Genomic DNA, 27,717 nt, shown 5'->3' on the forward strand with positions numbered 1-27,717 from the left:
ATATAACATAAAAGTACATATGTACAATGAAGCCAGCCATTTAGTATGACAAATACTAAAGGACACTTGCAATAAAAAAAATCTTTTCAAAGAGAAAACAACAACAAAAAAAACAAAGCTTATGTAAAATGAAAAGAGCTCCAAAGAAGCCAGTATTAAAGCCATTTTAAGAACAAGAGACACCAACAGGGCGCGGCGCGGCGAGTCCAGTCCTCCCGCGCCCGTATCCGTTCCGTGCGAGAGTCTAGAGTAAAAGGTGCAAGGAGAGGCGTTGGCGCGCACCTTTTGGTGACCGTTGTTCTTCAGGACGAACATGGAGAGAACAGAACAGTGACTTTCCATATAATTTACAATTTGCACATTCGGTTGAAACACTGACGACGAGGTTCTGCAGGCAGAGGGGTAAAACCACGACAAAATGAACTCGAGAGCATCCAGAAGCAGATCTTCCAATTTTTTATTCCCCCCCCCCCCAATTCATCGCTGAGGAAAAAGGGGGAAAGCGCAGGTCTGAGCGGACGAGGTGAAAACAAAACATAAAGGCGGAATGGGACGGTTGAGATGGGCGGCGAGCTCTTTATGACAGGCACCGCGGGGTGGGGGGTTGGGGGGCGGGCGACCCCTTCACGCCAACACAGACAGCATCACGGATTTCAACTCTGCACTACTTTTTTTTCTTCATTTACTTTTTTTTTTTTTTTTTACATGCTGTGTTTCCTTTTTCTTTCAAGTTTTACCAGGAAGTGCTTAATTCGCTGAAGTGGCTTGCTTGGTGGGAGGGGGTTAGGGGAGAGAGACCGCACCGCCTCCGCTCTCGGCTACGCGGATTCGGCAAGGCAAGGTGCAGGAGGCCAAGCAGCGCGACGCGCCCTGCTTGGAACGCGTCAGATGTTTTTTTTTTGTAATTGTACAAATTTCTCCAATGAGCTGGCGTTTCACGTTAACGTATTGTTAATACTTCAATCCGCAGCAAATGTCCCCTTTCGATGACAAAAAAGGCACTGTGAAAGGAAAGGCTTGAAAAACTAAAACGCACCTCTTCGGCTTCTAGTGAGAGTTGCGTAGCAAAAAAATAAAATAAAATAAAAAAAATCCACCCAATTTCTGCTCAATTACATGCGTCAAACCCACACCTCTCTTCAAGTGCTCGTAAAAGCCTCGTATTGATGACTTGTTCTGAATGGATGCAAATGGACGGGTTAAAAATTAAATCCCATCTTATGAGTAAGTGAAGCTGCAGGCCAGGTTTGGCTTTGCTAACTTATTGCCTACTGACCTAAAGTTTTTTCAGTGAAGTGGAAAAAAATGAAAGCAGTTGGCACCAAAATAGACTTCTTCACAGAGACGTGGATGAATCCAACTGATTAAACCCCGATGGCGGGTCCGTTTTCGTCGAGAGAATGAAAAACATCAGAGCAACCAACAAAATGGTTACACATTAAAAGAAGCGTCTCCTCTTTTTCTAGTTTTATTTTTTATTTTTTATGAGACGAGCTCCTCATATACTACGTACGGAAAAATATAGACAGCCGTTTTGTTCAAATGTTATGAGAAAAATAGCTATTAAATATATACGTATATATGTAGAAACAGCTGACTTGTTTCACCAAATTATGTTTTTTTTTTGTTTGTTTGTTTTAAATCTTCGACCTAATATAGCTAAGGGCTTGTACTATTTTAACAAGCACCTGACATCCATAGATAAGAAGCAAGAAGATCAGACAGCTCACACACTGAACAGAACACCTGAGAAGAATGACCAGAAGAGGGCAGCACAGTACCTCAAAAACACAAGCTGAGGAGAGAGAAACAAGGGAGGAGGAGAAAACAAACAAAAAAAAAAAAACGCTTGTTTTGGGGGAAGAGACGTAGAGATCAGGACTGGTCTCTGCATCCCAGCAGGGCGGGCGTTGGGAAGTGAGGGAGGACGAGCACCGCTTGTCCTTTTCAAAGCTTACTTAAAACGGGTAGCTTCAGACATTTTCAGTGTCGGGAGTTTTCTTGGCCTGTTCTGCACTGTGCTGCGCTGAGATACCAGAGTTCTGTTGTTGTGCTGGCCCTCCGTGGGCCTGTGGTTCCTCTCTGGATGCCGCCGTTATTTACTTTTTTTTTTTTTGGATTCATTGTAAAGGTTGGTCTGTCTCTTAGTGGGCGTCGTGCGTCGTCAGCATTTCCTCGGCTCTTCGGTGCAACTCCAACGCCGTGACGGTGGAGATGTCTTTCGGAAGCTCCGATTTCCTCCTCACCAAAGGCCGCTCTCTGCGCTGATCTTTTTGGATCTGTGCACAAAAGACGAGCGTCAGTCAAAAAAAACACGGGCGCCGCGCACAGCTCTGCTGCGCGGTCATTTAGCTTCTGCGCCGACGGTCGCCACTCTTGACATCCGTCACTGTAACGTTTCGGCGCGTCTTTTCCAGCACGATGCAGCCGAATCAGCAGCTGTGCGAATGACTCACACCGACGGAAAGATTGGACGTGCGGAGCAGATAAGCGCTTCGCAACGTGGAGAAACGGCAGGTCTGCAAAATCAAAGCAGTATGCAAACTGTTTGCTTTTGTCTAATAAACCTCGACACAGCAACTTGCCTGATTACACACACCTTCAGGTTTTAATCTTTGTGTATTTCATTGGGGTTTTGTGTGAAACACCAACCCCAAGCGTAGTGATTTTTGAATCCCATTCTTGTTTAATAAAATAGTTCAGATTGGATGAAGAGCATCGGTGGGTATTTATTTTCAAACAACATGCTAGAAGCTGCTAAACCAGGCTTTCAAAGTTTGGGATAAGTTGATATTATGACTAAAATTTGTGTTAATCTTCTCCAGCTTTTCCCCTGACCCTTCTATTGTATTCCTTAACATTCATGAAACTGTTTGCAGACAAACTGTTGAGGTTTGCGGAGAAAAGCTGTTATTACCGAGTTCGGTTGCAAACATGAAGACTGTTTACTAATAGGGTGATTTCAGAGGGCAAGTAGCTGCACTGGAGTTTATGCAGGGGCCTGAATATATTTTGCACTATTTTAGATTTTTATTTCGGGAAATAAATAAATAAATAATTATTCCCCAACACAATTGCACAAAATCTCAATGAAATACACAGAAATTGTTTATGGCAAAAGGGAAATATCCCAAAGAGTGTGAATACTCGCAAGATTTCTGCAAGTCAGACGTAAATATAACTTTATGCCTCACTAACGCCTGAACAGAAATCATTAGAATCACAATGTAAATGCTGCCTCTGAACTTCAACTACTCATCCCCAACATAAAAAGCCAAACTGAACACTAACCTAGTGAACTCATGAGTATGAGATCTTTTTTTTAAGTCACTTTTTATGTAGAATTGGAAGCGAATCAGTCTCTCTTTTAGCTTGTTGGAAACTGGATGAGAGTCTTCGCTGCTACACTCCACACTGACCTGTGTGGCTCCCTCCTCTACTGTTTGCTTTAACACACTGACATCTTCTATCAGCGGCACATCTGTCTCCATGTCCATCGCACCGCCTGATCCTGGAGGGTCAATGTACACCAAAAACTGTACACAGGCACAAAAGACGAATAATAAGAGTCACTCGTGTAAACTCGACTGAAACCTGCATGTTATCAATGCTTATGCGCCACAAAGTGACTGAGATTGCACCTAGTCCCTCCTGGAAGACAAATTTGAGACTGTATCAGCTGAAGCGTCCGTGACTCCGGTCAAAATCAGAGCGAAAATGAGCGCAGCTTGCTTCGACCAGACATCCGTGAAACTGCTGCTGTGTGTTCATCTCACCTGTGGGTTGGACTTTGCGAGATTCTCTATCTTCAGCCATGCGTCTTCTCTCTCCTTCCATTTGCTTTTCTCTCTAAGACAACAAGGCGGTTCGTGAGCTTATTTCTCCAAACAAAGCTAGTCATGTTTTCCACTTCCGATTCTATTTTCAGTGATTTATGCCATCTCTGTAATTAGGTCAAATTTAATGCCCCTACCCTGGAAATGTCGGCGCGACTCGCAATCGACTTACTTGCTTTTCTCCGCTTTGAACTGCTGGGTGCAGTCGTCAAACAGCTTCTGATTCATCTCCATAAAGAGCTTCAGAGCGTTGTAAATCAAGCCGTGGATTGTCCTGCGGACACACAAACATTCCTGTGGCTCACTCGTTTAGCCCACAACAATTAGGCGACTACAACACACCCCCACGTACGCGGCAGAGAAAACACCAAGCCCCGGACTCACTTGTTCCAGTGGGTCTTGGAGTTGCGGTAAAGGGCTGGGAACATGATGGGAAGGATCTTGGCGGCGTTGTCGCTGATCAGGCTCATGATGTACTCGTTGTTCCAGTAGTAGAGAGCGCGCTCGGCCACCTAAACGATACAGTTCGTCCCACGGTTTACGTCACGCGGACAAACAGAAGGACGAAAACAAAGTAACCGGAGACGGCCGACGGAGAAAAGCGAGCGAGCCGAACCTGAAAGTGTGGACTCGACACACACTTGGCGAGCTGTCTGAAAAGAGGCTCCATGACTTTGACGAACTCCGAGGGCTCGATGACGTCCAGGATCTCCTCCAGCTCGTTGAGGAACATCACCTCCTTTGGACTGTGGGTCTTTGGCCAATATTTTAACAAAGCCATGACGGTCTGCATGGACACACACACAAGCAGGTTCACAGGGAGTCAGAAGAGCTCTGTTAACCATCCAGGACAGTGCAGCAATGCTTTCCATAAACCTCAACACGGCTCTTATTTGGAGCGTAAAGCAGCAGAACAAAGACGATGTTTTACAGACGATACAATGATCTCTGTTCCTGCAAAAACAATCTACAGTATTATTCTCATGTTGCCCACTTCTACTACTACTACTACTACTACAAGGGTTTAGAGCTAACAATTAATTTAGCAATTTATTACTCTATTGATTATAGGAATAAAGAAATTGGTATAGACTACGTTTCTTATTATTTTGTGCAAACGTATGTATTTTTTGTACGGTTTTGGCTTAATTACTGCTCTGAGTGTGCTGTTCTTTCAGCATTTTTTTATTTTTCTTTCTGGTTTATGATGTTGACCAATGTTAGAAAAATGAAAATCTAATTGATGGCATCTGCAGTATTTCAGCCACAAGTTCCACAACAAATTTGATACTCAACAGTTAGGGATTTTTTTTTTTTAACTTCCTAGTACCCGTTCCCCGTGAGTGCAGGATGACCACGTGAATCTGTTGCCACACGGGCTTTTCAGCTACAACCTTGCATTGCAATAAAAGAAACAAGAGCAGCCTCCCAATATTCTTTCACAAGATGAAAGGTGGGGCTACACAATCCCAGGCAGACCTTCAATAAAGCACAGAATCCCATAAAATGTCCAATAAGAGCGTTTCTTCTTAATGAAAACAGTGCAGAGTTGAGTCATCGTTTCTTGAAGGAAAAACTGCTGCAGAGTTTTACCCACAAAGCGAGAGCACGAGGGGAGGAAACGCAAAGCGGCACGTGTTGAAAAGCTAAACAAGGCGATACAGAGGTGGCGAAGCAACACATCGGCTTTCTGTTGGGTTTTGCGAGGTAGTTATCTTTAATGTTCTAGCCGCACAGCACAATGTTGCTTCTGCTCGTAGCAGCAGATTCAACTACACTAAAAACGTCCATCTGATGAAGTAATAGTGTTTTGCTACGTCATTGATGGTGGCCGATACGACGACCTTAGACCACAAAGGACTAGAAAAGAACAACAATTTGACAAATTGACAAGAGCTGTTTACAGAAGGAAATTCTGATTTTACACCATTTATTTACAGCAACATTATATACAATTTAAATTTTTAATATATAAACAGTATTTTAATTCCTTTAAGCCGGTAGACATTTAAAATACGGGACGAATAATTAATAAAAATCTTAAATTTTAATTGTTAAAACAACAACTACTGAAACGAGAGAGAGATATGATATCCGACCACGTCTCAAAATTAAACGCTAGCAGCGACTAAACACTCTTCGCTGATGAGATTTAAAACACATTTCAGGTGAAGACTGCTGTGGCGTCTTTTTAATGAAACCTAAGCAAACAGGATGTCTGCGCGGCTAATTCAATTATCGATACAAACGACCTGACGGCATTAACGAGTCCAACCTTACCGGCTCTGTGAGGGTGCTGTCCTTCTCCAAGAACTGGACCACACAGTAGGCCAGCTGTGAAACACAAACACAAGTCTCACGTCAGCCACCTTCTGAAGCGAAGCTAGCAGGAAACGGGAAAAGGTGTCACACCGAGGGGGAACTTACCTGTGGGTGATAAACACTCAGAGATTTGACTTTGTGTAAAGGCAGAAGGACTTTCAGTAGAAAAATTTTGTGCTCTTCTTTCAGTGGCAAAGCAAATCCGTTAATTATGCTGCGGATGAGGAAAAGTGGTCATTGAGAACACGCTCTACATATCTAGTTTCAATTTTAGAAAAAAAAATAAAAACCAAAATTTTATTCTGCTGCTGAAATAATAATAAAAAACACTCATTTCATAACTCAGTTCTTCTTCCACATTTGGACATTTGAGAAGAGAAGCGTTATCTAGTTACTGCCTGTTTGTTCCTGTAACGGTACAATGCTGATGTTGGATTTAGATTGAGCCATCCGATAAAGGGCAATTTCACAACTTTTGTTTGGCATCCATACCAGCTTACGCTCAATTTAAAAATGTGTGACACATAAGACTTCTCCGTATGTTCCCTGGACTACCCCACACAAAATACAAGTTAAATCACAGTCTCTGAGCTGCGATATGTGGTCAGGAGTGTCAGTGATGCTTGTTTTTATTTTTAAATGACTGTATCTATTTGTAGGCACAGTTGGAATAGCTTGTGGTATAACAAGTCACAGATGGAGGACACCATTAAAAATATATATCAGTATAAAAAAAAAGATCTCAGTTTTTCAGAAATGGACATCTTTATCAAAGTACAAAGACTCCTCATGATTCCATGCTTAATTTTATTCCCTTTAACATAAAAATAAAAAAAAAAACAAATGTTTTCTCTAATTACTTTGTCAAAATCAAAGCCTTACCTGCCGAGTATTTCCAGTAGTTCTGCTATGCCGTTATGGCGCTCTGTTTCATAAATGAACCTAGGGAAGAACGCATGTTTTGACTCGACCTCCGACACTCAACGCAAACAACGACTGCTTACGATCAAGCTTAACGACTAAAGCACACTCACGTATAAAATATGTTATTTATCTGTTTCCTAATGTACGCTCGCAGACCCAGGAACTTGCCGTAGATGCGATGCAGAGTGGTTTTTAAAAAATCTCTTTCTCTGGGATCTTCGCTGTCAAACAGTTCCAAGAGCTGAAACCAAAAGAAACATACAAATATTACTAGAAATGACCTGACAACGAGCATAATAAAAAAATATATACATTTACACTCCCTCTTGACACTTTAACGTTGACAAGCCAAGGTTCTCACCTGCATTACAAACTTCTGGTCAATATACTTTTTGGCAACGTTAGGTTGGAAGTCTGGTGACTCTAGAAACCGTAGGAAAAATTCATACACCAGCTGTGGGAAGAGAGAAACCAGTTGACTTATTGGTTTCCAGTGGATATGAAAGCTTACTCCGGCTGTGTTTAGTGACTGTGTGTTACCTGTAGATGTGGCCATGCCGCCTCTAGCGTGGGCTCGTCCTCCTCAGGGTCAAACTCTGCACCGGTGGGGTTCGATGAGGGAGGCAACGTCCTAAACATGTTCACAGCAAACTGGGAGGAGCGGGGGGAGGGGGTAACAAGGAGGAAAAATATCAACATTTGGACTTTATTTTTCACACAGTTATCTCCTAAAACGCGTCATCACACCTAAAGGCTGAACCTGACCGATTGCATCCGTCAGCCTAACAGAAATCGATGCTGCGCTTGCACATTAACCTTTTCTCAATTCCAGCTTCACTCTTACTTTAGCTGACATCTCGTGAACAAGGCACTTTTTTTTTTTTTAGCAAATTAAAAATCTGAAAAGTGTGCCATTTGGTGCAACCATCTACAGTTGCTGTAGTTCTCTTAAAATTCTTTAGGTCGTGCCTCCACTGCCTTTCGATGAAACATCTCCCAGTTCTTTGTTAAACAGCTCAAGCTCAATCAGACCAGATAGAGATCAGCTGAGATCATCCAGATAACATCTGATGACTGACTGTCAACATTAAACATGTGCTGATGTAAACCATTTAAAAGTAGCTTTGGGTGTTTAGCTTTGGGTCGGAGGCTTCAACCTTACAACATAAAGAGCCATTTTGCTCTCAGGATGGCATTTTATTTCTATTTTTAGGCTTAAAAAAAAAGAGAATAAAAAAAGAGGCCAGATATTAAAAATAAAAAGAATCACAGGTTACAATCTAATGACAAGGAAAACAGGTCGAAAAATGCATAAGTGTCATTCTTTGTGGAAATTCAATGCACAAATCTGGAGAAAAAAATTGAACAGTTAAAAACCTGCATTTGGCATTAAATCCATTTTTTAAAACAGTAACTGGTTCCGTTTAATTTTTAGCTAAAGTTATTAAAAGCTATTGTGGAAGCCCCTCAGAGCTTGCAGACCCTTGGGCTATCAGAGCTCCATACAGAGAAAACTCTGGTCACTTTGGACTTTTCCCAATGATGCAAAACTTTTGTGCCCGTCAAACTGCAGCCTTTTTAAAACCTGGAGACCGATAACAACCCCATACATACCAAACACAACACCCATTTTGCTAGAAAAAACAACTGCAAAAATTCACCCCTAAACCACAGATTCCTAATGTGTTTGATAACCGTAAAGATAAACATTTTAAGGTGTTTTTAGGGTCTCAAACATGTCCTGAAAAAAGCACCAAGACCCCCAAGTGAAAACCACTTGGACAGCGTTAACATAAGAATACACACTTTATCACCATGAAGGAGTTTGTCGTGTCAGTCCACACTTTGATGATAAAAGCCACTAGAGGACTTCAAAAAGCCCTCGTCTTTAAGGGGGGTCAGAAAAAAAAAAGAAAAAAAAAAGGGGGGGGATGGCGCTGGCAGGAATAAGAGAACATTTCTATGCTGATTTGGCAGCTCGGGTGCATTTTCAGCAGCACTGATCAAATAGAGCCTCAACAACAGCGGAGGGGATATTTGCACCTTGATCATCTGCAGTTTACAATGTGGCACTGAGGCCAGGCTTTGATTAACATCAAAGAATTTTTAATTTGGCTTGGGAAAACAAGTCGGGTAATGTGGATGCATCCTGACCACAACCCTGGAGGACCAGCAGGAGGGCGGTGAAAGCTAAGCCTGAATAAATGCTCAGAATCAGAACTACAGAAGGTTTAGTTGCAGATTTCGGGGTCTTTAAATGTAAGAATAACGTAATTCCCACCAACCTCGTTATGATCAGAAGCGTTTTAACATTTGAGGAGCTTCTGAGTTAAGAAATGCCCGAGCGACTATCGTGACTTAAAACTTTAAACAGACACCAAAGCAAAGATAAACGGGTCCGTTAGAAGATACCATCTGTATCTGAGCCTTTATCGTGTCATTCAGCAAAAAAAAAAAAAAAAAAAAAAAAAAAAAAAAAAGAAGAAGAAGAAGCCAACTAGGATCTAATCTGTACTTTAGATTTTTTTCAATATTAAGCCTGAAACACACATCTCCACATATCTCTGAGCTGATCATACAGCAGAGAGATTACCACCCAGAGGGAGACATTATTGTTTCACACTATTTGCTTTATGGAAAACATGTCGTTTACCAGCATATTTATGTGAGAAGCAATAAGTGGGTGAATTCTTGCTGCAATCTTTGTCAGTACCAAACACTAAATCTGAATCTAAGAAAGACCGACTGGTTTTTTCCCCCCCTCAATTTTAGCCCTAATGTTTCTGGTCTGTTTATGTAGAGTAGGTGTGGAGCTTTATAGACCCTCGACCGGGGAATGAGATGCAAACATACTCAGAAAGGTAAATACGTTCTCAGTTAACATGATTTTAATTGTGAAATAAATACGGCAATCCTTAGTTTGAATGTTTGCAATATGTTCAATATCACTTTTCAGTACATTAAAATTGGAATAGAAATAAGAACAAAATACTAAATATTCCTCAATTTAAAATAGTTCAGTATTGAAGAAGCATTTTCTTTTTTTCCGATTTCCATCCACTCTGGTCATTTCAAGGCAATTGATCAAAACACTTTGAAGCAAAACAAAATAGTGATGCATCAGATTTTCTAAAGACACTTCCCCTTTCAAAAGGTTTGGCAACAAGCCAAACTTTAGTAACGTGAGCACAGCGAGCGAGCCGCTCATTACGCGAAACAAACGTGGGAATATACTGGAAAAAAGTTCTGCTGAACGTCTGAACCCTTAGAGAAGGGCGAGCTGATGAAAAACATCCACTACAAAGCCGCAAAAATGTTTAAACATTTTGGTAAAAACAAACTGTGGATAGGTTGATTAGATAATTGTATTTAGGGGAATAAATCAGGGGCTCGTATTTACAGTTTTGAGGCTAATTTAAAGGTAAAATTAGACTACAAATTAACTGAAAACAAACTGATGTAATAAGGGTGAAAGAGACCAGGAAGGCAACTTTCTGGTTCAGAATAAAAACTTCCGTGTGTTAAATTAGGAAATATTTTCTTAATACGACTTCAGAGATAAACGGTACAGTTAGCATAGAAGTTTGCATCCATCTGGGGACGTTTTGTCCAGATTTTTGAACAGAGAACCTGAAGTCATTTGTGACTGCTTTGACACTGACCATATGAACTACTTCTGGGTAGATGGGCTCTGTGATGACATTCCTGTTGTGGGTGATGTATTCCACCATCTCGCTCAGAGCGGCTCGCTTCACCTCCTTCCATTTCAGGTCGCTCAGGGGGTCCGAGACGAAGTCGAAGAGGACGCAGCACTGACGCAGCTTCTGGATGAACAGCTTCTCCTGCTCTGCTGGGGGAACGTCTAGGAAACAGAAAACAGACGGGGAGCTGAAGCGAGCTGCCAATGTTTTAGTGGAGGAGAAAAAACAACAACAACAAAGTTTCTGCACAACACAACATATAAAGCAGTTAAAAATGTTTAAGGCAGCGAAGAGCGACTATGAAGGAAAAATCCATCAGAAAATGCCTTGCTGGGCAAGAGTTGAGCAGGAAATGACTTGCATGCTCACTCTGTGATTACTGCCAAAAATCAAATGTGAATGCTAAATCGAACATTTAGCATTTCAAAGACGGCTCCCGCCACTACATCAATGATGCAGAGGATCCAAGTCATGATCCCTGGGGAACATGAGGCCACACCTGTCCACATATTATAATTAGCATAATTAACCCGTCAGTCTGAAAACACAAATATCATTTCAGTTTGTAGAAAACTTCCGACTAATTGAGCTAAACTATTCCAGTCGAATCTACGATTGAACATTGGGGCCAGAATACGACTTTTTAATTTTTCTGATTCTGAGAATGAAGTCATAGTAGTACGACAATAAAGTAAAAATAATGACAATAAAGCATTCAAATTAGCAGAGTAAAACCATAATACCAGAAGACTAAATAATAATTTGAGAGAATGAGAAATCCTAAATAATAAAAAATTGATTAATGTTGAACATCTTGTGAAGTTATACTTTGCCATCGGTTTTACTGATAGGATAATGTGACATCTTTTAACAAATCACCATCAAATTATTTTCGTCAGCGGGACTTTTGAAACAATTGAACAAACGACTCAGAAAGATCCACAGACTCAACTACTCGCGTTCATTAAACAAATTGTGTCTTGTAATTTAGGAAATGTCCCGCTAATATTGTGACTGTATTCTCATAAATAAATAAAAATTCTCTTATAGTCTGGCCCAATAATCTTGTCGTACAACTCACAGAAGCAACGACTGAAATAAAAGCCACTTTTTTAAAATAGTCTCTCTCATTTGTAATGTCATTTCTAGAAAAGAAATGAGAAAAAAATTTTAATTGATGTGGGAAAAAAATATATATATATCTGATTTTATTTTTAAGTCATATCACCCAGTATTTAGGAGATCCTGTACAAGTCATCTATTGAAACATCATCTCCTATAAGAGTAAAAAGCAAGGCAAGGGTTTCAAACAGTAGGAAGAAAAAAAACACTTAGTAATAAAGCCACAGGCGTTGTCCATCCATTCAGGCATGTTTAAAGGAGCTCTAATGCACTCTTTCACCTTCAGCTGCACTCTGTACCAAATAAGCAGAGTCCTTTGCAGCAACTGGACTGACCTGCAGCACATTTTGAAAGACAGCAGTCAGACTTCACTTCTTAAAGCAACAACTGCATGTCGCACAAAAATCTCATTCATTCCACCAACAGTTAGGAGCGTAAACACACTGTTGCCATCACAAAGCAATTTGGCACTCAAAGCAGACATGGTGAGAGGCACAGACACAGTCTGCCAATAAGCAAAACAACGTTTAGAAAATGTCTGTAGCAACAAGTAAATGCTCAAAAGGCATTAAAAAAAACACACACGCACACCAATGAATGAGCTACAAGCTACAAATAGTGCCACACAATTCCCTCGCCTCCAACACAGCGGGATAAGAGACCTAAAAGATCACAGCGTGAAACCTGTCCGTGGAGCAGCATTAATCACTTCATTGTGACTCAGTTCCTCCTTAAACAGCTGCATGAGTGTAATTTGTCACCATGGTGGCCGCAAAATGGAGCCAACACTTAGGCCCGGTGGGTGACCACGCTTAATCAGAGGTGCATGTCGGCTACGGCCATCTTGCACTACGGTCACTTGCTGACACGATCAGGCGAAGACGTCAGAGGGCGAGAGGCGAGGTGGTTGGTTTTTAAGAAAGTCGTTTCTACGATTTTCACAAATTGGAGATGAGTTGTACATGGTCATCAAATCATAGGTCAAGTTTTTTTTCCCATCAAGAAGGCAGTTCAAAGTGTTTTACACCTTAAAAACAATTGATGCAGAACACAATTATAAAATAAGCAATAAGCTGCGCATTTTGTCAAATGCCGTCGTCGAAATCGTCAAGCAAAAACAAATCAAATGTCGATCAATGTTCCATTTAATAATAATCAAAGGAAACTCTAAACAGGTGGGATTTTAGGCTCGATTTAAATGGGCTCAGTGTTTCAGCATCTTTGCAGTTTTCTGGAGGTTTGCTCCAGAAAGTTTCCATTGTGAATTAAATCAAAACAACTTGAGAGTTTTTATCTGGAGAGGCTAGATGAAAACTACAATGTTTTCTTTGAAAATGCAACTCTGACCAGCAAAGGTGGAGAAAGCCTGGGTTATGACGTAATTTCAGAAAAGCAAAGCAAAAAATAAAAAAACACACCTAGTAATGATCAGAGATGATGTTTTAGGAGATGACGTTTGTGCAAACAGTTTCAGACTTGAATGTTGATGGTAGATAATTTTAGAAACAAGACTTACCTCAACATTACATTGCCCTTTGATTTTGGGTGTTTAGCACATGATGAGTAAGCACACAAATAAATATAACTTAATTATTTGAGGGTAGAATTTCTGCATAAGCTTCTTCCTTTTCTCCCTACAATCTGATATTCTAGCAATGCAGAAGCACGGCTTTCTGCCGATTTCACCGAGAGGTTTTTATGCAAATGAAATATGATGACGAGATCAGAACACCAGTGCCAGTACAAACAAGTGATTGTTTATTTGTTCCATTCTCTTAAAGCAGAATGACATGTTTGTGCAACGATTAACGAGAAGACGTGAACAAAAAACGGTTTGAGTTGACGCTAAGAAAAAATAAATAAATCTAGAAACAAGTCAGCAGTTACCAGCAACAAACGGGATCCATGTAACCACACCGCAGGATAAAAAAGCTAGGTCTAGGCTTTAGCAAGCACTCTCAGAGAACTGCGGCGTTTTAAAACTGTGCTCAAAAAGACACATTTTGAATATTCCACATGAGAAGCTTTCTAGATGTGAAGCAATTGGTTTTCAGCTGGACTGTCTGTGACCTGTGAATGGCCAATCATGCCGAGATATCCATTTCTATGCCGGTTAATTATACATGAAAGCCACAGGAAGATAAGATCGTGTATGCTGTAACAGGAACAAAAGCACCACAAGCAGACTGCTCGAAATGAAAATCCTCAGGCCGAATTTCAAAAAAAAAAAAAAAAAAAAAAAAAAAAAAAAAAAAAAAAAAGATATTCAAGCTAAATACGCAATGAAATAGTAGCACTTTTTCCCCCCACATGCATGAAGTTGATGATTTTTGATTAAACTGAATTAAAAATCTAGTTAAAAAGTGAAGGAGACGCATTTTAATGCACAACCAGGAATAAACAACAATCATTTATGTAAAATAAACACAAGTTATACTTTTGTGAACAGATTGACTTAAGGAAAATGAATGCATGTCAAACTACTTCCAGTCTGGCTTCGTGTTTGCTTGTATAAATGGTTAATCAGACCTCGGCCCGTATACCGGCCCAGACCCACAACATCTATCGGCTCCGGTTACACAACAGCACTAGGGTTTCTGAGCCGCCCTAAAATATTAAGAGACATGCTGTGCAACTGCAGACTTCACACACAGGCAACACTGCATGGCTGGGAACATAACCTTTACTCTTCTAAAGACTCCAGCTTGCACACAGGAAGCCAGTTGTAAACAGCGTTTGCTTTAAGAGTCGCCCTCTGAAAGTTTGATCAAACTAATAAAGCGCCACCACACAGCCTTGTTTTTTTAAATGCTAACGCAGGCTAAGCGTGGAAGAGGTGGGGGTTTTTTTTGTGCTGATAAATGTCATGAGTAGGCTCGAGTTAAAACATTCGCTGATCTCCATCAGTAGGTAAAGGAACTTGGGCTGCGGGAGGAATACAGATATAGTTACAAAACCCACTAAATGTGCAGCAGCAGCAGCGACACTTCAGCAACCTGCGAGTGTCAGATTACAGCAGATATACAAAACTCTGTGCATTACGGACAGACTCAATCTGAAAGCAAGCTTTGACCCAACTTCCTACATATGACATCAATAGTAAAGATGGGGGAGGGGAGATGCAGGCAAAACTATCACTCTTTCACTCTCTCAGCGACTGAAACGAGCCGTGTAACGTTTTTGGCGAATCCCTTTCGTGTTGGTATACAAACACCACCACCTGCTTCCTCCCCCAAACACACTCCTGCCAACAAAACCAACCAAAAAAAAAAAAAACAAATACACAGTTGCCTTGACTACAAATGCTGTGTTTCTTGCATCACAAGAGTTTATTAGTGAGGGCTGTATGCCTAAATTTTTTGCAAGTTTCCTCTTGAAATAATAAAAAAAAAAAACACCAAAGGAGCAGATTTGCTCTTCTCACCTCTAAAATGCATCAGGGCCGTAGGCTGGAAAGGCCCGTTCGAGCTCGGTGTGTCCACAACCATCCCGGTGGCAGTGCTAGTACATGCCAACATGAGTGAGCCGAGGCAGGAGGCAGGGAAGAACAGGGCAGCCCGGGCTAAGGCGAGGAGCCAGCCTCCATTTTAGCACGAACGCTGAGCAGAAAATGAAGCTCCCCTGCCGCTGGAGGGAACCAGCTAGTTAGTGACGTCATGTCCGACTGCTGCCACCCGATTGGCTGGCTGCAGTCACATGGGTGGGGCCGTCAGCATAAACAAACACGAGGGAGGGGACTGACTGGTGGACCGGAGGGGAAGGCCTGCTATTGTGATGGGGAGGGGGGGGAGAAAAGAGCAAGCTACATCTGTCAAGAGTTTTAAAGCACAGAGAAACTTCAGCCTGTTTAGTTGTTTATGCATTAAATAAAGATAAAAAATTTCCTTTTATTTGAAGTTTCTAATTTAAAAAAAAAAGTGCTGAATGTTAAACTTCAAACTGTTCAACTGCTTTTGTCCACTAACATTAAGAACAAGCAAGGAACCCACAGTGTTTGTCCACACAAATCCAGACTGTTTAGTTTGAATCAGGAACCTGCCCAGCTGTTCTTCAGGGTCCCTCCCAATTCTATGTTTATGCAGAGTTCGTTCACACGTCTGTGTGATCTTGCGCGATAGATGGCTCATCAGGAACGCGGCCTAAGCCCAGGTGTGTGTGTGTGTGACTGAGAAACAGGAAGGCAGGAAGTCTCATTTCAAGCAGCACAGGATGTGCATGTACACTTAGCCGCATTCTGTCTCAGCGGCAGCGAGGACAAAACCCCTGCACTGTAGGGCTGTGCAGGAAAAGGGCAGGTCTGACAATAATGCAGACGGTTCAAGACTGACAAAATCATTCCCGCAAACAGACAGGGTGACTGAAACAGCCACGCAACCAACACCTAGACAATGTTGTATAATCTGCACCGCGAGTGTCATAAACACAGTCATGCACGATGCAAAGAGGAAACCTTGATTTTAGTCTTTTGCATTAGAAGTAGTTACTGTGATTTATATAATTAGATTCAAAAAACACATAGTGCATTCAGAAATAACTGGCCATTTTAGGAGGCACATTCTTATATTTCAGTTTCCCTTTCGACTTGAGATCAATAAAAGGGTGACCTGGCTAAGGTTGGGTTTAAGAATTAAGCATATAAACTTTACTTGTATGGGGTGGGATAATAGCCCCATGATATAACTTTGACTAAAACATGTCTCATAAGCTAGGTAGGGTGCACAATATATCAGCAATAAAATGTTTTTAAACCCAATAAGTAAAACTGGGATGGTATATTTCCCATCTTGTTACATATTTCTTTGTGCTTTGGGAGGGCAGGCAGGGTATTTGTTTGATCATGTGATAGTGATGCAGCACTATCAACACTTTTTTACAATGTTGAAAGGGTAGGTAAATATAATAGAAATACTATCAGTAAACATCCTTTATGTACAATTACAATATCAGTATCGAAAGCCTGCATCGGTCTACACTTTCATATTAGTCCATCCCTAATTGGGGGAAAAAAGCAGTAGGCCTACTTCAGCCAGCTGAATGACTGTGTGCAGCAACAGGTGGGGGAGGCGCTGCAGTGGTGCCAACGTGATTCATTTAGCCTCCTCCTGCTTAGGATATGCTGGCACTTTATCAAAACAAAAGCCCCTCTAAGGACTGCTGAGATTCAATCCGTTTATGCAGGGCGGTAAGCGGAGGGTGTAAAGACATAGGGCAAAAGGTGAAGAACATATGTGGAAGTGGTGCCTCACTTATGTCTGCAATATTCAGCTTGCCGCAACCAAATCTGTTTGCTACTCAAACTTTCACAGTGTGGGATCTCAAATCTAAAGCAGAAGTATGACAAACATGTAACTGTATACATAATCTTCTGCTTTCTCCCATTTTGTGCAACACAGATACATCAAAAGTCATCTATAGTTTACGGTAAGCTATAAATGGCTCAATATTTGGAGGCGTGGCCAAGCCCGACATAATGGCTTCAATCACTTCTTCCGCTTCTACTGATAAACTACAACCATAGATAGATTCCAAACAAAAACAGTGCAGACGTTATCATTCACAACTCCTCTTTCTGTTCGCTAATTAGCCTGGTTGAGATTCAACAGGACAAATTGAACTCAGTGGGAGAAATAACAGAAATTGCACTGAAGGGACATGAGAATCAAGCAGAATTAGAAAACAATTGCACGAACAATGGCTGAATTAAAATTAATGATCCATCGCCTTTTTCTGTGTAGAAATGCTAGAATTTGTTATTGCTATTTGTGTACCTTAATTAAGCTGATATGGTGATTATCAGCTTGATTATAGCTTCAAAACTGAGATAAAATTTTGCAAAAGCAGGTTAATTTTAGTTTGTGTTTTCTGAGTAAAAATGCGTTTTCATTTTCTTAATTTTATGTAACTTCTAAAAAGAAACAGCTAACCCTAACACGTTGCGGCTCTTATGAGGGTTTGTACTTCTGCTTTAAAAGGGCAGGTGGTGGCTGAATTGAGTAAAGAGGAGATGTGAAATTTGAGAACAAATTCTGACAGATCCAGGGTATTACAAACGCTGTTTTTATTACACAAAAATAAATCTGTAAACCTGTAAATCTGTAAAGTCTTCAAGTTTTACCTTTAGATACGTCACTTAAAACTGTATACATCTGCATAAAGTAGTCAAAGAGAAGTCCAAAACTCAGTGCAACTGAATCTGAAACTAAGACAGAGCAGTTTTAACAGTAATGAGGTCAAGTCTTATTCAGAAAGCTATTTTCATGCCATTCTGCTTCCTGGTCGCCGTGCAAGAAGGCAACTCAAGTTAACCAGAACATGCCCACACGTTAATCCTTCAAAACGTGTGTCCAGCATATGCATTCACCAGGCTGGAGTTTTCTGCTCTTTGTTCCTAAAATAACACACGAGTGGCTCTTTTACAGGTCTGCTGATCTTCAATGTCACAATCCTCTAGATGTGCTCAAGGCTCTGATCTATTTAGAGAAATAGACCAATCAACACGGCCGCGAACACGGGTTCTCTTAAACAGTGGCTGAACTTCACGTTCCCCTCAGCAGTTCTGCAATGACCCAAAGACATCTGGATTTATCCACAATTATCTGATAACACACAGCAGTGGATTCAAATTAAGAGTCATATGCTCAAATAATTGAATTTTTTTAATGTGTCAAAATCAGGTTATCTGCAGCTGACAGAGGTGAAATTTTATCCGTGAATCAAAATGTTGTAAATGCTAAATTTGATGATGCCATGATCTAACAGTAGGCTCCAATGTGCGAGAGAACATGATATTTCAAGTGTCATCCATGCAAATTCTGCATGACAACAATAGATTTGGCCGGCTGAATGGGTTTTCACCGCCTTTGATGTCCACGTTTGATGTTTACATCTTTAACCAGGTTTGGTGTTGGTGTTGTTATAGAGGAAAAGAACAAAAAGAAGCTGGAAAATAAAGGTAATCGTGTCGCAATGAATTTTTTTCCCCTAATATTTTGAAGCCACAAATTATAGTTTAATTTCATTTTAGATCACTTTTCTGGATTTTTTTTTTTTTATATATATATATTTAAAAAATTTTCTTTATTGGCACTTCATCTATAAAACTTGAGTGCATTTATATAAAATAATATTGTGAATTATAAGGATTATTCAAACTGCTGGGTTTTTTTCTTTTTTCTCAGAGTAAAACATTACAGAGTAATCATCAACTAAAAACATAGCCTATTAATATTTTTAAATAAGTATGTTAAAAAAAATGTAATACAATGTATTAGATGCAAGTATATTGGAATAATTTTTTTTTTCATGTAGACAGAAAAAAAATAAGTGGTGAAGTTGTGATTTTTAAGAAAACCACAACTTCCTTCAGATCTGTTTTAGCAGATCTTCCTGCCAGCCAATTAAAAAAAAACCCTACTAATAACAGAAAATTTGCCTAAGATGTAAAAAATAAAACTGTTCAGGCCTTTTCAGTCATTGCCTTAGTTTTTCCCCTATTTTTGTACATGCTGCACAGATTGTATAAAAATTTAATTCGATAGCTAAAACTCAAAAATGTGGCAGCACGTTATCTAAAATAGAAACTCAAACATGGAGGAATCCTCTAGGCCAGCAGGTGGCACCAAGCCCTTTCAGACAGACGATGCATGTAGTAAAACTCATTTTACTCATTTTACGCCTGACCATTTTTGCCCTAAGACACATTCACTGGCAGTTTAAAACAACAAGCAAAGAGGAGGCACTTTGAAAATATTTATTTCCAATTCCCACAACTTTACAACACCCTTATTTTAACGATAAAACTGTCTAAAACTGTTGGGGGCATAGATTCTTAATCTGAAAGCAATTGAAATGTGCCGCTTCCTTTTTCTTCTTTTTTTTTTTTTAAATGCACGCATGGGAAGGCTGTTTGTTTTGGCCGGGCCTCACCAGCGTGGCTCTGCAGGACAGGCCTGTGGACATGTGTTTCTATCACAAGGTGGTGAACATGCCTGGAATGAAAACAGGCCAAGCGAGGAGCCTGTTTAGACAGGACCAAGTGATAACATCTACTGGGACACTCTGGGATAATGTTTTGCAGAATGTTATCAAAGCTAACATTGGGGTGTGGGAAGTGCGCGGGCTTATCAGAAATTAAGTTGTGCTCATTGGTTTCTTGACACAACACAAATGTAGCAGCTCGACAAAAGACAAATATAGATGCCTTCTTACTGACAGACTCAACTGGCCTGTGTGTGTGTTAGGTGCAGATCGTTCCAGAAGACTGAAATGAGCCTAAATTGTGCAGAACTGCCAGAGTTGAAGTTGTTCTGCAAGACGGGTAACGACTTTCATCTCTGAGCCAAGTTTTTCCCAATCGAGAAACACTCAGGAAAAGAAAATGGAAAAAAAAAATAAAAAATCACTCTTTAAAGAAATCTAAACTTTCTGTAAGTGTACTTGAAGCCAAGAAAAATACAATCTTTTTTTTTTTTTAAAGTGTGGGTGACACCAAAAAGTTCCTGTGAAAACTCATAAAAAGCTCCCCCCCCCCCCTCTTTAAAACTGCAGCAAGAGGAACTAAAGTTTAATTAGAGCCACTTAACATTCTGTAGTATACTGTTTTATTTTAAGGGTTCCAGCTCTGTAAAGACAAAAAAAAAAAAAAAAAAAAAAAGGAGAGAAAACTTTCCGCCTGTAAAGATGTTTATGAAGAAGGGCAGCTGTTCACCGCAGTAATCTGCAAAGTTCCAGTCAACACACTTCAGCGCTCACCTGTCCCAAAGACTCCGCAACGAGTCCCGCTTGAACTTTGAACAACTTAAAAATGTAGAAACTTTCTGTCTTTGAGAGAACCTGGAGAATTACTTCCAGCAAGTCACAGTGAGCAATCTTGGTAGCAACTTCTTTGCTCCAAACATCTTTCTTAAGATATTTTTGAATGCACCAGTCAGTTGATACAGAAATCAGTTTTTGTTTTTCTGAGAGGTCGGAGGTCATTTCTTTTGTCCCCCCTTTTTTTTTTTTAAATGTAACACTTAAAAAACAACAGAATGCAGGTTCTTTGAAAGAGGTAATACGACTGAATCAAACAGAAAACAAGAATTATCTTTTTATGTACTATTAATAAAGTACATAAATTCAAACTGAATTGTAATAAAAATCTAATTTCTGATATTTTTTCAGTGTTTATCAACAGGAGTAATGGCAGGGCTTCTCCCAGTGTATTATAAGCCTGGCGGGCCACCAGGCTTTACTTCTGCCACCACCATGCTGAGCATTGCTCATTTATTTAAGTCTTTTTAAAATTTTTGCATTTTTTAAGACTTTGTAGTTGGTGTTCAGGTATCAATCTAACAATCTTTCAATAACACATAATTATAAAGTGATATTTTCACATTTCCTGTCAACTTTAAACATTTTTGAACACAAAAACCCGACGGGTCGCTGGATGAATGACTGCCCTAGCACCCAACCACCGGGATTAGCAAGTTTTCTGGGGGAAACTTTGAACGCCATTATATAATTTCTTATAACTGAGAGAAAAAAAAAAAATAAATTATGATAAGAACTAGTGATAATGTCATCCTGTGATAACACCTGAGTAATTCTAACAGCCTGTAGGATGCAATTGGCCCATGAGATCTACAATAAATGTTTCCAAAATATAACTGAATATGATTACTGTTCATTATTTAGCAGCACAGTTGCACTGCTTTAGCTGTGGTAGAAATGTTTTGTTTTATTTTTAGAGCCTTTACTTTTGCATCAGATGTTCCGGTTGTGGGCTGCACAGTGGTTAGTAGCATGATACCCAACAGCCAGAAGCTCCTGGGTTCAACTCAACCATGATTGTGTTTATGTGTGTGTGTTTGTTTGTCCTGACAGACCGACCGGGGTGCAGTTACCAGAACAGTAGCGCTAGCCATTTGTTTGCTTTCGATTATTTCTAAAGCACTGCTAAAGACCGGGGACAGAACTGGTGTGTGTATTCATGCGTTCATAAGCAGAAGCATGCCCGGAGGCCTTATGGCTGTGTCTGCTCCTTACTGTCCCAGCTAGCGATAAGCCGACCAAGGGCTTTAGCATCTCAATATACACCTAGACAGTTCAGAGGAATAAGACGCAAGGAATAGTGGCGCAGTTGGGGAAAACATCTTATCCCCCTATCATCTGAAACACCGTCAAACGGCGCGAACATGGAATTAAAGCTTTATCTCTGGATTACTACTAAATATAGACACTTGGGTTAAATCCAACACAAAATCCATGCCATGTACGTCCTCTGTTTCCACGTATTGCATAACGCCATGTCCAGCTTAGTATTAAAATGCGGATGAGGAAGCATCAACGGATGTCCGTGGATGGTGAGAGAGGGGACAGAGTAAGGACACAAAAAAAATTTTAAAAACATGTTGAATGTATGCTTTTTGGTAAGGCATTGCAAGGATTACATGCGTGTGTACATACTGAAAAAAATAAGAGGAACATAAGCATATGTAATACTTAATTAACCACAGCTGAATGCTTGCAGACACCTAGCGAGAAAGGAGAGATAATTGCAGTTAAATACCTTTGAAAGCGGGGAGTTTCTGCAGCTCCCTGCTGTTGCTCAGGCTGAAACGAGAGGAGCTTTGCCTCTTGTCCTTTTTGACAGGTGTCTGGGAACCTGGCTGCTTCCCCTTTAGCAGCTGAGTGGTAGGAGGAACGCTGTTGCTCGTCTTCCTGTTGGAGCTCTGCAGGACCAGGAGAAAAACCAGCGTCTCTTAAACGGAACAATGCAAGGCTACGCCAAAACAGAGGTGGATGAAGTGGGAAGAATGTGCAAGAACTTCAATATGAACATATGAAAAAATAAGTAAATATATACGTCTAGAGCATGTAGCAACAGACTGGTACATTTAATCATAACCAGCATGTTGCCTCCTACTCAACAGGAAGTCATATACCATAATTTACCCAATATATAGACACTAATAATGAAATAATATATATAAAAATAAAAAAAAAAGTCCAATGGGGGGTAAAGAGCTCTGCTAGTCATCTGAACACAGTGATAAGCGAGGCTGTGTCTGATCCTGATGTTGGGTCACCTGAATGCACAGTATTTCTCTCAGCAGGACCCGAATGCCTGCAAGGGATGCGTTCGACAACACGCTCCTCCCTGACGGCTCAGATCAGGCTGCAGCTGTGGACCTGTCTGTCGTCTGAGTCACAGGGGATTTATCACATTCATTTAAGACCCGGCTAAAATTGGCCGCGCAAGAACAGGAGCACAGGCCGTGCCATTTAGAAAGGCATCTGGTGAAGTTGAAATGAAATTACCCAATTGGAATTTGTTATGAACTGGACTGGCATTAAGATCCATCCATCCATATCACTGAATTGGATTTGCTTTTTTTTTTTTTTCCCCCCCTCTAAAAGTGCCTTGAGACACATGTGTTGTGAGTCAGCACTGTACGAATAAACTGAGAATGAATTCAAACACACGTCGTAAGACCTTGAATGAGACAGTCAGGCCATTTTTTTTAAAAAGAAGAGGGAAATGAGCTGCTGTGTTTTTCATAGATGAGCCGTTTGGGAGGGTTAAAGAAAAATGTTTTACTAAAAGCGTCATAATGTTAGAAAATTGTAAACCTAAACTTCGCTTGCATTTAATGGACACACTCAAATCATTTCGCAAATTTGGTGCAGGTCCACTGAGCCGGTAGAAATTTGAAATGCAGGCCATTTTCCTTAGATTTAACTCAACCAGAGGTGAAAAAGTGAAAGCCTAGTGTAATGCATTAAGTGTACACTATCAAGTGTTAAGGGCAACAGCGCAGTAAGTTGTTAAAACATTTTATTAAATGTGATCATTTAAGATCATTTGAAATGATACAACGAATTACTAAACAGTAACATGAAATATTTTTGTTTCAGTTTATTAACTTAAAAAGTATTCATTACAAGTTAATAGCATTATGACATTAATATGCACAGAGATAAGTGTGTATGTTTTTATTCATTTAATAATTCATTTAGATCAGGGGTCCCCAAACTTTTTCCTGTGAGGGCCACATAACTTTTCCCTTCTCTTAATAGTCCGGAAAATACTGTATATGAAAAAAAATCTAAATGCTCTCTGGTATTGTTCAGGGGGCCCGACCAAACGTGGAACCGGGCCGGATCCGGCCAGCGGGCCGTAGTTTGGGGACCACTGATTTAGATGGTTCCTTGCTATTAAAAACGCAGACAATGTTTAAGAGGCATAAACGCAGTGAAAGTAAGGCGGAGATACTTCTACTACCACTCGGCAGCAGCTTTTTTTTTTTTTAACGGCAGCTCTACTTTGGACTTTATAACTGTGATCTGAAGAGTTTCTGAGGAAGTTTTATCTTGACTGCAAGAAGAAGGAAACTGCATGAACAGTCCCCTGTCTTCCTGAAACAACTAGCTACCAAGCAGTCAAGTTAACATTTAACTACAATTAGCTAGAAGCCTGGCTTCTTCAGAGTGATCTAGTTTGTCTGCTTAACTTGCTACTAATTCGACAGACGTATTGGACTACAGAACTTGTATGCGTCTGTTTTCGGCAGGGCAGTCAAAATAATTTAAAAAAGCTTACTTATCTGCTCAAAAAAGAAGAAAAAAACACATAAATCTGAATACTGGGTGCATTGTCTGTTCAGAGTGTAGGCTGCAAATAAGTCTTCCATGAAAGATCGGTAATTCCGAAGATATTTTAGTGAGAAAACGCAGAAAAATATTCAGACTATTTACACTGATAATATTAAGTGTAACATTTTTGCTAAAAAAATAAACCCTTAACTTTGAAGAATGTTCAGACATAAATCATAATACTTTTTTTTTTCTTATTTTTTAATACTTGTTATCTAGCATATACTTCACTCAAGTGGTGCTCTTGGTTTTTATTTTTCAATTTAAATTTGTTTTGATATTCAAGTGCACACAACATACGTTGTTAAAATAGCACAAGCCAATTAGAATCCATTTTAAAATGCTCTTTGACCTTTTAATGATTAGTGAATTACATAAAATTGTGATTCTACGAAAATAGATCAAGTAAATATGTTCACCATATGGCTGAGCCGTAGCTCCAGACAACCTTAGAAATAATTTGTCTTACAAAAACCTCCAAATACAGATTTGGAGGCTCCACACAGGAGCGATATGCTAGAGAATCGGATCATGTTTTAACTGCAATAGCAGCACCATGTTGCCTTCAAGCAGCAATAACCTTATGTTAATGGCCGCCCCCTCCAACAGCTAGCTAAACATTGATAGCCTGTTACATTCAACAGTTGAAGCTCTAATTCGTACAACTGTTGAGATAAACAGTCTGCTACTGAGAACAGCCGAAACAATGCGAGTAATTTGAACAGCTGCTCCAAAAACATTCACAGTGGGGAAAAAATAAAAAAAGAAATAAAAAAATCATGCGTCTTAAACGCTTTAACTCATCTGACAACCTATTGTTCAGTAAAACTAGTCAGCAGCCTGACGGTCTTTATTTACAGAGGGCTTTTCATACTCGATACGGGCGACACTATGCGCTTTACATATACAAAAACTAGAGGTAGTGACCAGGCGAAAGAAAAAAAGAAAAAGAAAATAAATTATTAAAGAATATGTGGTAGGTGTGTAATTAAACTTCTTATGCCACATTTCTTGTGTCCTTAGGTTTGAACTGAAGGTAATATATAAAACAGTATATTTTAAGAAAAAAATGTTAAAAATGTCTATAGATTGAGAAAGTTATTACATCGTTCTAACTTGACAATAGATCACAAAATGAGTATTTTTTTCCAAGTGAATATTCTAATCTTTCATTTGATGTGAACATTTGCTAATGTTATCTCTTCCATGAAATTCCCTTCCCCCTAATAAAACAATCCTTGTTTAAAAAAAATTGGTTTCTAATCTTGCCATTTCAAAATAAGAAGTTTCAGAGCTGTGCACGCAGTACTGCAACATTGTGAAACTGTGGTGTTTTTGCTCGGCGTCCACTTACTGTCAGTCTCACACCAGCCCACGTGTTGTTTCAAAAATGCGATTTTACCATTAATCTTGGTCTGTTACTATATGGAGAAACCTTGACATCATTAATAAAAGGTAGCAAGAGTTAGAACAGTGTTCTTTCCTGAGTTCAGGGGCTATTTTTCAGCTGATCTAAAACAATTATAAGTTTTCTCAGGTATTTTAAACTTTAAATTTAGAGCAGATTTACATATTTGCCAGACAAATGCAATAACGTGATGATCCATTTTCAGAGGGATGTGAACATTCAGAGTGGGGATTGCTCTGATTTACCTCATGCTCGATATTTTCCTGTCCTCCGCCTCCACTCTTCCCCACTTTGCCAGACTTGGGAGACTCCTGAAGGAGAAAGATTCAGCTGAGTCCAACTCGTTTTAGCGAGTAATGTGAAGCATTAGGGGGCAAGACAAGGCTGCCCACCCAGCCACATTAATGTTTAAGTCCGCAGTTAGCTAGCTGTCGTTACTTTACAGTCATTATTGTTCACACTGCATAGATGAAATAGTCAACAATTAACGCATAAATACCGCAAACAAAACTAAATGAGCGCTTTACTCAAAGCGCAACAAACCACTTTACTGGAACAAAGCAACGCGACACATTCAGCAGTGCTGCTAGTATGTTGGCAAGACAGCGGCTAGCCAGAAATGACTGGTGCTTGGCTAAGATGATGGGACGTTAACACTAATAACTAAACGTCCAAATAGCACCCGGTTTATCTCTAAATACAGTAATATACACTTCACGTGTAGTTCATCCCCTACAGACAAAACCTGTAAAATGATCCCAGACTTACCTTATCTTTTTTGGGTTTATTCGGCATTGTACACGCGTAGCCGCCCTTGCTCCCCTCTCGGATAATCCACAACCAAAACCTTGACAACTCTCCGGGCACTACACTGCAAGGCGGTTCAGCCAGTACTCACGCAGTGATTGGCTGTTGGTTGTCAGCTGACTCACGCGCCTAGTACAGACAGTTTCTGAGAGCCCCCTGCCGGTGAAAGTGTGCAAGTACAGGACATTAAATAGCAGAGGAGCAGCCTGCCAGGCTTTTTACATCACAATTTTGACTCTTTGGAGCGGAGGGAGAAAAACACAGGCGCAATTAAAATTAAAGGTTAATGCTAATAATGTGACCTTGTTCCTCTCCTGGTTGTCTATATATTAAAATAAAAGAAGAAATAGTTATCAATAATTCATCCAGTTCCTCTAGAAGTACTGCTTCATAAAAAAGTTAATTATGCAGTTATGATTTATTAGTTTATTGGGAGGCAGTGGTTCCGCTAAATCTTGATAATGCTTTAAAACTCAAATATAAATATGTAATGTAACGTTAATATGCTTCAACTACTCCCAATTTGTGTGTACTTTTTATTTCTAATAAAATATATGTTTGTATAGATGTGGTTTGCCTTTTAATGGTAAATAAACTGAGCAGAAAACAACCAAAGCCATTTTAAAAGCAATGCCCTTTTTACAAAATAGAACGCATTTTGACGCCACAAAACACCTTTGACATCTTTTTTCCTACAATTTCTCACGATTGTTTTTTGTAGCTCAATTATGAACAAGCTCATATGCTTGCATTTGATTTAACCGAGCTTCACATGCTCTAGATTTAAATAGGTAAGAATTTTTAAGTTTTCATTAACATATTTCCCATTATGTAAACCCAACCACAGCAGAGCATCAATACTGCTTCACTAGGCATGCTTCAGTTTCCAGAAAAACAAAAAAAGGAAGTTGACAAGTGCAACTAATCAAATTCATTTGGAAAAAGGTTAACTGCAAACCTG

At 39.9% G+C, this 27,717-nt stretch overlaps 1 protein-coding gene across 4 annotated transcripts; it reads right to left on the reverse strand.

The window, feature by feature from the left end:
* Nucleotides 1-464: 464 nt before the first annotated feature.
* On the reverse strand, nucleotides 465-26,854 carry ppp2r5cb (protein phosphatase 2, regulatory subunit B', gamma b). 4 transcript variants are annotated; one of them, XM_008398395.3, is made up of 16 exons: nucleotides 26,718-26,854; nucleotides 26,195-26,260; nucleotides 22,455-22,617; nucleotides 10,745-10,944; nucleotides 7,623-7,733; nucleotides 7,444-7,536; nucleotides 7,193-7,323; nucleotides 7,041-7,100; nucleotides 6,264-6,372; nucleotides 6,117-6,170; nucleotides 4,453-4,623; nucleotides 4,221-4,348; nucleotides 4,009-4,110; nucleotides 3,777-3,849; nucleotides 3,420-3,536; nucleotides 465-2,279 (listed from the first exon to the last, which is right to left on the reverse strand). In XM_008398395.3, exons 1-16 carry the CDS (start codon nucleotides 26,742-26,744, stop codon nucleotides 2,145-2,147), a joined length of 1,740 nt encoding a protein of 579 aa, XP_008396617.1. In that variant the 5' UTR covers nucleotides 26,745-26,854; the 3' UTR covers nucleotides 465-2,144. The 4 variants fall into 4 exon arrangements, with proteins under 4 accessions (XP_008396617.1, XP_008396618.1, XP_008396619.1 ...); XM_008398396.3 differs by lacking the exon at nucleotides 3,420-3,536; XM_008398397.3 differs by lacking the exons at nucleotides 22,455-22,617; nucleotides 26,195-26,260; nucleotides 26,718-26,854 and adding an exon at nucleotides 15,330-15,570.
* Between the last annotated feature and the right edge of the window lie 863 nt (nucleotides 26,855-27,717).

Source organism: Poecilia reticulata, chromosome 21 (genome assembly GCF_904066995.2).
Source record: "Poecilia reticulata chromosome 21, P_reticulata-male-v2, whole genome shotgun sequence".
In the NCBI taxonomy this organism is placed as follows: Eukaryota; Metazoa; Chordata; class Actinopteri; order Cyprinodontiformes; family Poeciliidae; genus Poecilia; species Poecilia reticulata.

Excerpts from the sequence above, each read along its gene's own strand:
- ppp2r5cb (XM_008398395.3), bottom strand. The coding sequence starts at position 26,744 with ATGCCGAATAAACCCAAAAAAGATAAG. Across the intron at positions 3,850-4,008 it reads TTCAAAGCGGAGAAAAGCAA|AGAGAAAAGCAAATGGAAGG; the intron begins GTAAGTCGATTG and ends TTGTTGTCTTAG. Across the intron at positions 3,537-3,776 it reads TCGCAAAGTCCAACCCACAG|TTTTTGGTGTACATTGACCC; the intron begins GTGAGATGAACA and ends GCCTGTGTACAG.